This window comes from Eubalaena glacialis, chromosome 1 (assembly GCF_028564815.1).
Source record: "Eubalaena glacialis isolate mEubGla1 chromosome 1, mEubGla1.1.hap2.+ XY, whole genome shotgun sequence".
In the NCBI taxonomy this organism is placed as follows: Eukaryota; Metazoa; Chordata; class Mammalia; order Artiodactyla; family Balaenidae; genus Eubalaena; species Eubalaena glacialis.
Window position 1 is genome coordinate 182,181,183 of NC_083716.1, and position 12,460 is coordinate 182,193,642.

Consider the following 12,460-nt stretch of genomic DNA (forward strand, 5'->3'; position numbering starts at 1 on the left):
TTTTGTATCAATACTTTTACATTGAACTACCTTTTCCTAAGGCTTTTTATACACTTTTGGAATAAAAATTTTACCAGAAAATTTTTTTCAAAGCATATAGTCATTTAAGTTACACTGTGTTTGTTTTTTTTTGTTTTTTTTTAAGGATAACTGAGCACTGAATGATAAAAACAACACACATACCGGAGTTTCTGTAGTGGATGTGGCTGGCTGTTGTAATGACTGTGGTCGAGATTCCTCTGATTGAGTCCTAACCAGTCCGCTACCATGACCTTTGACAGTATCGCCATTGGTAACTGGAGGATGTTGCTGGGTCAAAGCAGCTTTTAATCTCTGAAATGCAAACACCAATTTAAAAAAAGTTTCCTGCTTTCCACCCAAATCCAACTCCCAGCATACTCTTTGGTTAACCAAAAGAAATTATTTGTTAAGGAATACATAAATACATTCGGCTTTAATATTAGTTTTGATTTATCATATTCCACTGCATTCCTAAATATCAGTAAGACAAACAGGACCTTTGGAAAGTTTGCCTGAGTCTTTTTTGTCTAGTACTACTAGAAGGTTGTGTACACTTTGCTATTCCTAATCAATTTTGAGAAAAGAGTGAAAACTAAAAACACTTTTGACTGAAAATAACTAGATTTGTTCAACTAAAATAAGCAAAACAAGTTAATAATGTATGTTTCACCTATTTTCTCCTATCCCATTCCTACATCCCATATCCCAGTCTTTCCAGGCTCTGCCTAGATTCTTAGACCTAAATATCTTCTTTTTCAGATTTGAGTCCATTTGATCTCTGCTTGCAGGTTTGATGTCACTGCTTACTTGGACAATGACCTGATGTTGCATTTTTTAGGCCACTGTACTGACTGTCAGACTGAACCTCCTCCTAGAACCCACAGCTGGGTTTGCCTCCCTTAGGTCTTCCCTGTCACCAGTAAGCAGACCTAGCTCCAAGTCTACCCCTTCTACTATGTTCCATTTTGCCAGTGAACTGTACCCAACTCACTGTCAGAGTATGGCAGATCTAGCGTTATAATGAAGCTCTAGACATTAATGGCTACTTCTTAAAAACAAAACAAAGAAAACACCATTTGAGTAAAGCTTATTATTCTATCAGCAAAAATATATGAGTATCTTATCTCCCCAACCAGACAGTAAGCTCTTTAAGAGCAGAGATTGCCTTTTATTTCTTTGCATCCCTTTTAGCAACTGGTACATTGATTTGCTAATGGACAGAAATTGGTTTCTTTGAAAATGGCACATGGGATCTTTGGGGTGGTTTTATTGTTATGATCTATAAATATGAAATAATTAGCACAAAATAGTCATATTATAATATCTTAGCAATGAAAGGGATCTCAGGGATCTGAGAGACCTGGGACTATTATTGATGATATTGTTCTTAATAACTCAGAAGTAGCCCTTGAGCTCAAAATATAGTTTTATAACAAAATCTGGTGAAGAGATATGTCATTACATTTTCCTAAGATCCACACTCAGGTGCATATGTGGTGGGGAGGGAGGTTACAAATACTGATACAAGAACTATGCTGCAGTCTACCCAGTGCTTCCCACACTTCCTAGAAGTCAATTAACTGCCTTGGCATCACATGCTAAAAACAGATTCTTGGCAACCTTTCCTCTTTTCTTTCCCTGGAAATAGCATAAAGGAGTAGATAATAGAGAAGAGCTTTAGAAAAAGTCTCCCAAATGATTCTAATACAATTGTTTTCATTTATTCCAACTAAGAACAATTTAGAAAATTTGTAATTTCTTTATTTTCACCTGTACATATCTTCTTACCATCTATAATTGATCCAGATCCCTTAAAAACTGAAGCACAGGACTTCCCTGGTGGCACAGTGGTTAAGAATCCGCCTGCCAATGCAGGGGACACGGGTTCAATCCCTGGTCCGGGAAGATCCCACATGCCGCAGAGCAACTAAGCCTGTGCACCACAACTACTGAGCCTGTGCTCTAGAACCCGCAAGCCACAACTACTGAGCCCACAAGCCACAACTTTCGAAGCCCCCGTGCCCTACAGCCCTCGCACCGCAACTACTGAGCCCACGTGCTGCAACCACTGAAGCCCGCGTGCCTAGAGCCTGTGCTCCGCAACAGGCAAAGCCCCCACTTGCCGCAAATAGAGAAAGCAGCGCGCAGCAATTAAGACCCAACACAGCCAAAAAATAATAATTAAAAAAAAAAACTGAAGCATATATGAAAAGATCAAAATTTCCACTGAAGCAGTAATTCTAACTAGACAAGTGTTAATGGACATTTTCTACTGCTAATCATTGTAGATTCTGGGTATGATTTTAAAAACAAAGTCAGTAGTGTAAAAAATGTTCTGTTGAGGTATAAGTTACATACAGTAAAATGAACTCTTTTTAGTGTACAGTTCTGTGAGTTTCAACAAGCACATACAGTCGTGCAACCACCCCCTACAATCAGGATACAGAACAGTTCTATTACCCCCCCAAACTTTCCTCATACTTCTTTCCTGTCACACTCTCCTCCCACCCACAGCCCCTGGAAACCACTAGTCTGTTTTCTGATCCCCAAAGTTTTGCCTTTTCCAGAATATCATATAAATGGAATCATACAGTGTATAGCCTTTTGAATCTGGCTTCTTTCCTTTAGCATAATGCACTTGAGATCCATCCCTGTTGTTGCATTATCAGTAGTTTTTCAATGAGTTTCTAATAAACAGTATTCTGATTTTACAGATTAGGACACTAGAGATAATTTGCCCAAGGTCACACAGCCATTAAGCTAGTTAAAATCCTAGATTTGAACATGGATCTCCTTAATTTCAAAGTACACAGTTTTTCCATGGCATCATGTTACATATGTTATCCTACCAAAAAAAAAGAAAGAAAAAAGGAAAAATCAAGAAAGAAAAAAGAAAAAGGAAAAAATTAAGGAAGATAATCTGAGGCTGGATGGCTTGATGATTCAGAAGACAACCACAAGGGAATTCCCTGGCAGTCCAGTGGCTAGGACTCCACGCTTTCACTGCCATGGGCCCGGGTTCAATCCCTGGTTGGGGAACTAAGATCTCGCAAGCCACCCGGCATGAAAGACAACCACAAAGGATTAGGAATGCCAAGTCTGATACTGCAACTGCTAAAGTCATGTCACTCTAGGATCAGGTATGTTTTTTCCATCTTTTCTGACTGAATACTTCTTTATGAATTGCAAATAGCACCACAATATGTAAAGTCCTAGTATCGTCACAGGTTAGTATATGTAATGTATACCGTATACATATTAGCATACATAATTATACAGCTGAGAAGACACTTTACTGTTTAGAATTTAACTCTGCCTCAAACAATCTGTGTGACTGAACAAATCATTTCAACCTCTGAGTCTGTTTCCTTGTCTGTAAAATTGGGAACAATGATAATTTCCTTGCAGGGCTGAGGTAAAGATTAAATATAATATGCAAAATTACCTGACTCATAAAAGGATTTCTTTTTTTTAAATTATTTTTATTTATTTATGGCTGTGTTGAGTCTTCGTTTCTGTGCGAGGGTCCTCTCTAGTTGTGGCAAGCGGAGGCCACTCTTCATCGCAGTGCGTGGGCCTCTCACTATCGCGGCCTCTCTTGTTGCAGACCACAGGCTCCAGATGCGCAGGCTCAGCAATTGTGGCTCACGGGCCCAGGTGCTCCGCGGCATGTGGGATCTTCCCAGACCAGGGCTCGAACCCGTGTCTCCTGCATTGGCAGGCAGACTCTCAACCACTGCGCCACCAGGGAAGCCCCCAAAGGATTTCTTAAATATCAACTTCCTTACTTTTTTCTTTTTTAAAAAATTATTTATTTTATTTATTTTTGGCTGCACTGGGTCTTTGTTGCGGCGCACAGGATCTTTTGTTGTCGTGTGCGGGCTTCTCTCTAGTTGTGGCATGCGGTTTTCTCTTCTCTAGTTGTGGCACACAGGCTCCAGGGTGCGTGGGCTCTGTAGTGGTGTGTGGGTTCCAGAGTGCGTGGGCTCTGTAGTTTGCGGCACGCGGGCTCTAATTGAGGCACGCGAGCTCAGTAGTTGTGGCACGCGGGCTTAGTTGCCCTGAGGCATGATGTGGGATCTTAGTTCCCTGACCAGGGATCGAACCCACGTCCCCTGCATTGTAAGGCAGATTCTTTACCACTGGACCACCAGGGAAGTCCCTTCCTTACTTTTTTCAAAAACAGCTATTGAGGCCTCTATTTTTTTAGCACAGGTGTCAGGGTGAGGACACCAAAGAATCAGGAAAGTTCCTATACTTTTGTATTTTTGTATTTTCAAAATATACTTAGAGGGAAAAAAGTACTTAGGGGTTCATCTTAAGGACTGGTTTAGCTTCAGACATATTTTATTACGGAAAATATATTCTCAAGACCATGTGATACACTGCATCTTTCAGAATCCAAGTCAGATTCCTGGTTCCTTTTTTTCTTCTTTTTTAAACAAGCAGAAATGACCATATTAGCAGCTAAGATCCAGGAAACTGGGACACTCATAACTGAAGGGCTAATGTGGAAGTGGATGGATTAAAATTAATTAGGCTAAATAGCCCTAAATAATAATAATAGCCCTAAATAATAGCCCTAAATAATAATAGCCCTAAATTATTAATTAGGCTTGAGGCTAAATGGTCAAAGAACTGAAAGTAAAAAGACTGGAGTCTGAAAGTGTGGGTCACATAAACAGAAGGGGGAGGATCTGAGTGTGCATACTTATATCTTTTAAAAACCAGTCTATAGCGTTAGGTTAGGGCTTTCATTTCTGGATATAAAATGTACATAAATATACGTATTGGTTGAGATGTGAAGCTTGGTAAATTATGTGTTGGTAAAACATTTTTAAGTCCTTAGGTAGAAAACACAGAAGAGCATTTAAAGTTTTATAGTGAAAAGCTTAACTCTTAGAATTAATGAAATACAGTAACTGCACATAGGGGAGTCTGAAGTACATAAACATCACTCTCTTGAATAATCTTTAGTAGGGCAAGTTACTACCTTATAGAGCACTTAAAAGCAGCATTCATTATCCTCTCTTGACTGCCCTAGGGTATACAGTACTCATCCAGGGAGGAAGCTCTAATGTTTACTCCATGCTGTTACATTGATTACGATGGGTCTAACTTGGAAAAGTGTGCCACTGGGTACAAAATGTAAGAAAAAGATTTTCAAGGGTTAATTAACACTGCTCTGAACTGCAGATTTTTTTTTTTTTAAACAGCAACAAAACACACGTACACTAAAAAAAATTACACTGGGTTAGGTGAAGAAAGTTGTCATTAAATAGTGATTCATATACATTTTACAACTAATATAAGGATATCTACAATCCACTCACATATATGTTAGAGATACTTTAAAGAAGGGCAACTATTTGGTCCCCCCCAAATTAATGAAAACATATAAATATAATATTTATTTTACAGTAGAAATTTGGAGCTAATCAATTAGTCCAATTACCATCTTACAGATAAAGAAACTAAGGCCCAAAGAGTGAAGTTACTTCCCAGAATCACAGAGCAAGTTATAAGAGAAACAGAGCTAGGACCAGAAATTCTGTCTGTTGACTCTTACTTCACTGAACAAACACATTTTAAACAAAAGTTTTTCCAAACTAGAGCTTTTGTCTAATATTAAGTATTCTAAGTATATTTTAGTAATCATTAAGAAGAGTATCAGACATTGGTCAGTCCATTACTAAGATCAAAATTTGTATCAATAGAGAAATCTAGTTAAGTAAATAAAGATTGAATACTCAGAGAAAGTAAATAAGATTTAACAAGTCTATATTCTCTAACATGTACAATAAAAGCTAGGCATAATTTTAATTTTAAACTAAAGGTATATACTGAAAGAAAACTAAAATCTTTATTACTATATTTCTAAGCAGACTTAGTGCTTTAATGTTGAGTTAAATTTTAGTGTTGTAAAATTCAACTACTATGTTGAAAACTTTTTTCTTAGAGATTGTGTCAATTAAAGAGTAAATAGTCTGTTGTGCTGACCAATCTGACATTCATCTTAAGAGGGTATCTACTAAAAATAATCTGTTATTCATATTCTGTTATATGTTGTACCCCTGAAAACAAATTTTATCATATCTGTCAGAACTTGGTAGGAAGAAACTACTCTATCATAGTTCAAAGAAAAAACACAATGTTCTCTAGAAACAATTTATGAAAAAGTCAGATCCATATTTCATATGTGCCACAAAAGCTCATCAGAGTAATAACCCTCCTTCTCCGGGGTGTTATCCTACCATCTGCTGCTCTATTACTTATCTTTATTTTGCAACTAATTAACAGCATAATCTTCTAAATTCAGCAAGTTAATTATCATTATTGTAGTCTTTGCAGCATCATCAGTCCTCATGAAATCTTGTCTCCCCACCCCCAGAGAACATACGAAAATGAAGTACGTTGGGAGAGAGTCTGTTTCTTTGGAGTGGGCTCATTAGGTGTTTGCTGATTAGCTTGGCGTGCAGAGGCAGGTCAGAAGAATTCTGCTGAACATGAGGTTCCATGCAGGGCCCAACTAAGATAATGTAGGTTTCTGAACATTTGCCAAGATGCCCTCTGTCAGCTCTCAGTAGAAACCCCCTGCAGAAAACCTACCGGCTACCCGCTGTGTGCAAAGATATCTCTCAGTTTGTTACACAAGTCTTAAAGGAATGATTCTGGGGAATACTACTTAAATACTTTACTAAGTCTTCTTAAACAAAACTCCTGGATGGTTAACATTTTCTTATTCAGAAGTTACTTTTTGATTACAAATATTACATAGGAAATTTGTTTTATTATAAGAGTAACACAGATAGCAAATATCTGTGGTTTAATGTGCTTAATGACCAACAAAACCCCTAAACCTAAATCTGGTGAGATCCAGTGAAATTTTGTGAAAATAGTAGATAAAAGGAATTTTCCTAGAGTATTAAAAAATACTAGGTAATCTTGTATTTGTGGACCCCCACATATATATATTTTTTAAAACTATGTGCTTACTTTCCCAAACACTTAAAGTTTTTAAAAAACAAAACATAACACAACTTGTCCTGAAGAAATTTCTTTAGCAAAAAAGAAGGATCTTATTTAAATATTTATAGTAGACACAAACACAATGCATATAAATCTTCCTGTAAGCACTGGGCATCTGAAAATCAGGGCACCACAAAAGCATCCTTGGCTATGTTAGGATACAAATAAGTTTCTCTTCAGCTGTAGTGTGCTCCTCATTCTTATGTGTTCCAATACTGCCATTTCTCAAACATTATTTTTTAACCACATTTTAGCACAATCACCATTGCTGCACTATTTAGCATGTCATTAACAGATTGTGACCACAAAGGTCAAACAAATCCTTAACAGAGATGCAGAATCAAGCAGGGAGGATATTTAAATATTTTCAAAGAGTTGAAAACAACAAAGCAAAATCCAGTTGAAGCAGTGAAAGAAGAAATTATAAGTTTTGCTGGGGTGCTACAGACTGGTAAACAGTCAGAAAAATTATTTAATGTGTAACGTGAATCTAGGGGATGTGAGCTGGGGACCACTCATTTGGAGAGCATGGAACTGGAATTCTATCACTGATAGAGAAAGAATTAAGACTCATGATCGTTTATCTGATCATTAAGAAACCTCTGTGTAATGGGATATGAACCTAGTCTCAACTTTCTCCAGTTAGAATTATACAATTATTTCTTTATTTAGTAAATCTTTTTTTTTTTAGCCCTTTGATGCTTAATAAAGTAAGTAATCAATGACACTGACATTTTAATCTAAATTTAGAAACAATCTGTAACTATTTTATATTTTATGTTACAAATGTATCTAAAATAACTTGCCACACAGAGTAAGAGACTGCCCTTGGATTTCAGTTTTAAATGTTTGAGATTGATTTAGTCCTGTGATTTTAGTTGGAAGAACTAAAATAATCTTACTAAGCCTCTTAATAATACAGGAATATTTAAGAAAACCAACCCTCATTATATCTATATTTAAGAGTTATTGAAGTACTTGAGAAAGTATGTTAGACAATGAGGTACCTATAGAGAAAACAGGATATATTAAGTTTAAAATGAAGTTTAGCATGTTTAATTTTATTTTAAGCCCTTTAAAAGTGATCGCTATACAACTGGATTTATAAATTGGCTTTGAGAACTTAGGGAAGAAATAAGTTTTTGAATTTGTAACTTTATTTTTAAAAAGCAGACTCTCAATAATGGTTTTTGTGCACAAAAGTCACCATCAAGGGTATCAAAAAACTGAAAACAAGAGCCAAACACCTCATTGATACAATATAATCCTAACTGCCATACCTGTTGGAAAAAAAAAATCAATAATGGCATATTAAAAAGATAAGAAGACTTTTTTTTTTACTCTCTTGATGATCATTGGAAACATTTGCAAGAAAAATCTCAAAACTTAAGATCACATCTGCGGAATTTCTTAGTACCCAAGAAATGTTTGTTAAATAAATAACAATCATTAGAAATAACTGTTAAATGAGGCTGATGCAAAATAAATGAACATGAATTAAACTACAAAACCCAAACTATTTCCGGGTTATTCCCAAAGGTTGGTAGATTTGTTTTGTACTTATACCAGTATATAAGTATACCTGATAATGATGATAATGATAGTCAAGCACTGAAAATTCTTCAATCAAACTGATTCACTGGATAATCAAATATACTAAAGGTGGTACGTTACCAAACCACAATGTAATTTAATTAATATAGAAATCAATAAGAAACAGATAAAAAGCCCTGAAATATTTGGAAATTATACACTACACTTTTAAATAACCCACAGTTCAAGGAAGAAATCACAAGGGAAATTAGAAAATAAATAATAAAAATACAGCATTTCAAAATTTGTGCACAGAGACAAATTTATAGCTTTAAATGCCTATATGAGAAAGGTAAAAAGATTTAAATCAATAATCTAAGCTTCTACTTTAAGAAGCTAAAAAAAGATAAGCAAATTAAACCCAATTAAGTAGACAAAAGAAAATATTTAAGATAAAAGTAGCAATCAATGATAATACAGTATACCATTAAGAAAAATAAAGGCAAGCTACAGACTGAGAAAATATTCGTGAGATATGTATATATACATATCTACATATAAATTTGTATCTAGAATATATATAAAGAATTCCTATAACGCAATAGTAAAAGACAAGTAACCAAATTTAAAGAATGAGCAAAAAATATCACAAATAATGTCTGGCTAATTGGAAATGTAAACTGAAACCAAGAGATGCTGCCACAATCTCCTAGAATGTCTACAATGAAAACAACAGACAAAACCAAATGTCCGCAAAAATGTGGGAACAACTGGAATTCCCATACACTGCTGGTAGGAATGTAAACCTTTGGCAAAAGGTCTGGCAATTTATTATAAAGTTATATGTATACCTACTCTCTGACTCAGCAATTCCACTCTTAAGTAGATAAACTAAATGAAAATATACATCCACAAAGAGAGTTATACAAGAATGTGCATACGAGCTTTATTCACAACAGCTAAATACTAAAAACCATTCAAGTGTCCACCAACAGGAGAATGGATAAAGAAATTGTGGTATACTCACACAATGGAAAACTACTCAGCAATAAAAAGAAACAAACTTTGATACATGCAACAACATGGATAAATCTCATAGACGTATGCTTAGCTGAACACAAGAGTATATATTGATTCCATTTACATTGCTGGTGACAAATATAAGAACAGTTGGGGGCGGTGGACTGATTGGGAAGGGAAATAAAGAAACGTGATGGGTAGATGTTAATGTTCTATACCATAACAGGGGTGTGAGTTACATGAATGCACTTAAACTGTACAGATAAAATCGGTCCATTTCAATCTATGTAAATTTTACATTAAGAAAGCCTTATTAAAAAATAATTGAGTGAGGGTAGGGAGTGGTCTGAGGTACAGATAAAACAAGAATGGCAGTTATATCGCTAATAATTGAAGCTGGATGATGGGTACATGGGGGTTCATTACAGAAACCTATTTATTTTGTATGTGTTTGAATTGTTCCATAACAAAAAGCTTAAAAAAAAAAAAAGGAAATGGACTAATTTGAGTCTTTTTATTTAATTAAAAACAGGACAATCATTTACTATCCCAATTAAAATAGGCAATCACCTAAATATTTTATATGTTAACAATATTCTAATAAGAAATTTAATTGGACTGTTAAATTTAAGTGGGGCAATCTGTGACTTCCCCATGCTATTTTGGGGCTTTCAACCAATAACTGTTTCTCATATATAAATTTGTGAAATGTAGCTTTGGTATTTTTTAATATACAAGCACACAAAACACTTTTATTCTTATTAAATTTCTTAGTGATTAAAAGAAAAAGTTATTCAGGGAAGTTTACTAGTTTCTACAAATATGGCCTAATCTCTTATAGCCAAAAGTATTTCTTTAAATCTGATTTGTTCCATTGGAATTAATTTGTGGGGAAAAAAGTCCACTGAATATGTAAAAATATTTTTAGATACAGTGTACAACAACAGGATCTCTTTAACTTCTATTTCTACTCTACTCAGTTTCACTAATCGAATTTTTCATTAGAACAGTTATGTTTAAAGTAGGAAGTGTAAAACACATTCCCAGTGAAGCTCTTCTGCTATCAAGTGGAAAAGATTCATCTTAGTTATTTCCATGCCTTTGACCTAAACATGCTGTTATGTGAAAAATTCCCCTCTTGGGTTTTCAAGTTCCCTCACCACAATCAATAACCAGCTAATTTTAATACTCTTCAACCAACTATTATTCATTCAGATGGTATATAAGTTTTACTGTTAAAAAAAAAGTTATCCCATGCCAATTTCAGATTGATTATTTGCACTAATGGAGAATAGCAGTAAAAAATTTAAAGCCTTGTGATAATATTGATACATAATGGCTTTCATGTGTACAGATTTATATTATTAGTATAGTGCCTAGCATAGAACTGAAACAAATAATAGGTGTCTAAAAACTATCTATCGATTCATTGGTTGTAGTTCAGAAGAATTAGCTTTAAAGTGTGTTAGACTATAGAAGGGAGAATTACACTAAACCAACCCCCCGCACTCCCCATCCCACAGCAGCAGCTTCAGATCTTCTACCAAGAAAATTAGCAAGTTAGTAGGACTTGGGGCTAAGAGAGACCCCAGAAATCAAAGTTTAACCCCTTTATTTCACGGATGAGGAAAATGAGTCTCAGAAAAGTCAAAGTGGCTTGATTAGAGGTACTGAAGAGCAGAATCAGGATTAAAATGAAAATACGTCTCTTGATTCCTACTCTATAGTTCATTCCTTACCACCAATTTCTTAGTGTCTGAAACATAACTCAAAAATATGGTTTTCCTTTATATTATGTGTAATGTTTACTAACTCGTATACTATTTCAGAATTCTAGTTAATTCTGTTCTACTCATTTGTATGACTGTTTACAACCACTCATTATATCAGCACTGCCTTCAGATGATTACTTCTAGTTTCAGCTGCAATATCTCTAGCCTCCAGCAGGAGGAGAATTTATCTAAAAAGCCACACCAAAAATCAGACAAACCAATGACAAGAACTAGAACTTTACTTCCAATCCATTCATTTGCTTTAAAGTATCAGTAGCTTGTCACTAAGCTAATGAAAGCTTTCCTTTTCCAAATTTTCTGGTTCTTCTGTAATGTAATACAGTCCACGATTTTATAAAATTTGATCTAAACTGTGCATTTGAAGTGGGCTTTAATGGAAAAAACTAATTCAAAACAGGCTCAAGAAATGTATAGAACAAATAAAATCTTGCTTACCATTTTTGCTTCTGACTGTACTGGCTGAGGAGAGGAAGGACCTGGAATTCCCGGAACACTAGGCACCATGGTGACTGGTCGAACAAGCTATGCAGAAGATATTGAAAAATAATTGCTAGAGAATATATTCAAAATGAGATTTGTACTTTTATTTGCACAATGGCTGCTATAATAATTTACATATTATAATCAATATATAATGTATTAATATTTACATGACTATATTATACATTACTAGAAAATGTATATTAATATTTATATTATTAATATAAATATAATTGATATAATTATTTGAGACTTCAGAATTAGAAAACTGTATCTCTGAACCCTTATTGATCTTAATCCTGATTTATCCTTCAAAAGTTGTCAATTTTTCTGAGACTCACTTTCCTAATCTTCAATTTTCATAATTCCTTTTTTTAAATGATTCCTTCTTATAGAAAATAATATTTAAAGTGATTGATGCAAAATTTCTCACAGATCTGTCACATTTCCATTTTGAATATGAAAGGAAAGAATGTTAAAACTTGTATAACTAGGCATAAAAAGTAATTTCAACAATGAACTTTGCTTTTCTAAAATATATACATATAAAATTTCTAAAATATACAATGAAAGTTCTTTGATAT

General features: G+C 34.6%; 1 protein-coding gene across 2 annotated transcripts in view; it reads right to left on the bottom strand.

Moving 5' to 3' along the window:
- The window catches only part of ATF2 (activating transcription factor 2), a 76,320-nt gene that overhangs the window by 17,661 nt on the left and 46,199 nt on the right, over positions 1-12,460 (bottom strand). For both annotated transcript variants that reach the window (XR_009700423.1, XM_061185158.1), the window contains exons 10-11: positions 11,832-11,918; positions 184-333 (exon numbers count right to left, since the gene is read on the bottom strand). Coding sequence is in view for 1 of the 2 variants with exons in the window: in XM_061185158.1 (XP_061041141.1) it covers positions 184-333; positions 11,832-11,918 (237 nt within the window). In the remaining variant the exon portion in view is untranslated. The remainder of the gene's footprint in view (positions 1-183; positions 334-11,831; positions 11,919-12,460) is intronic.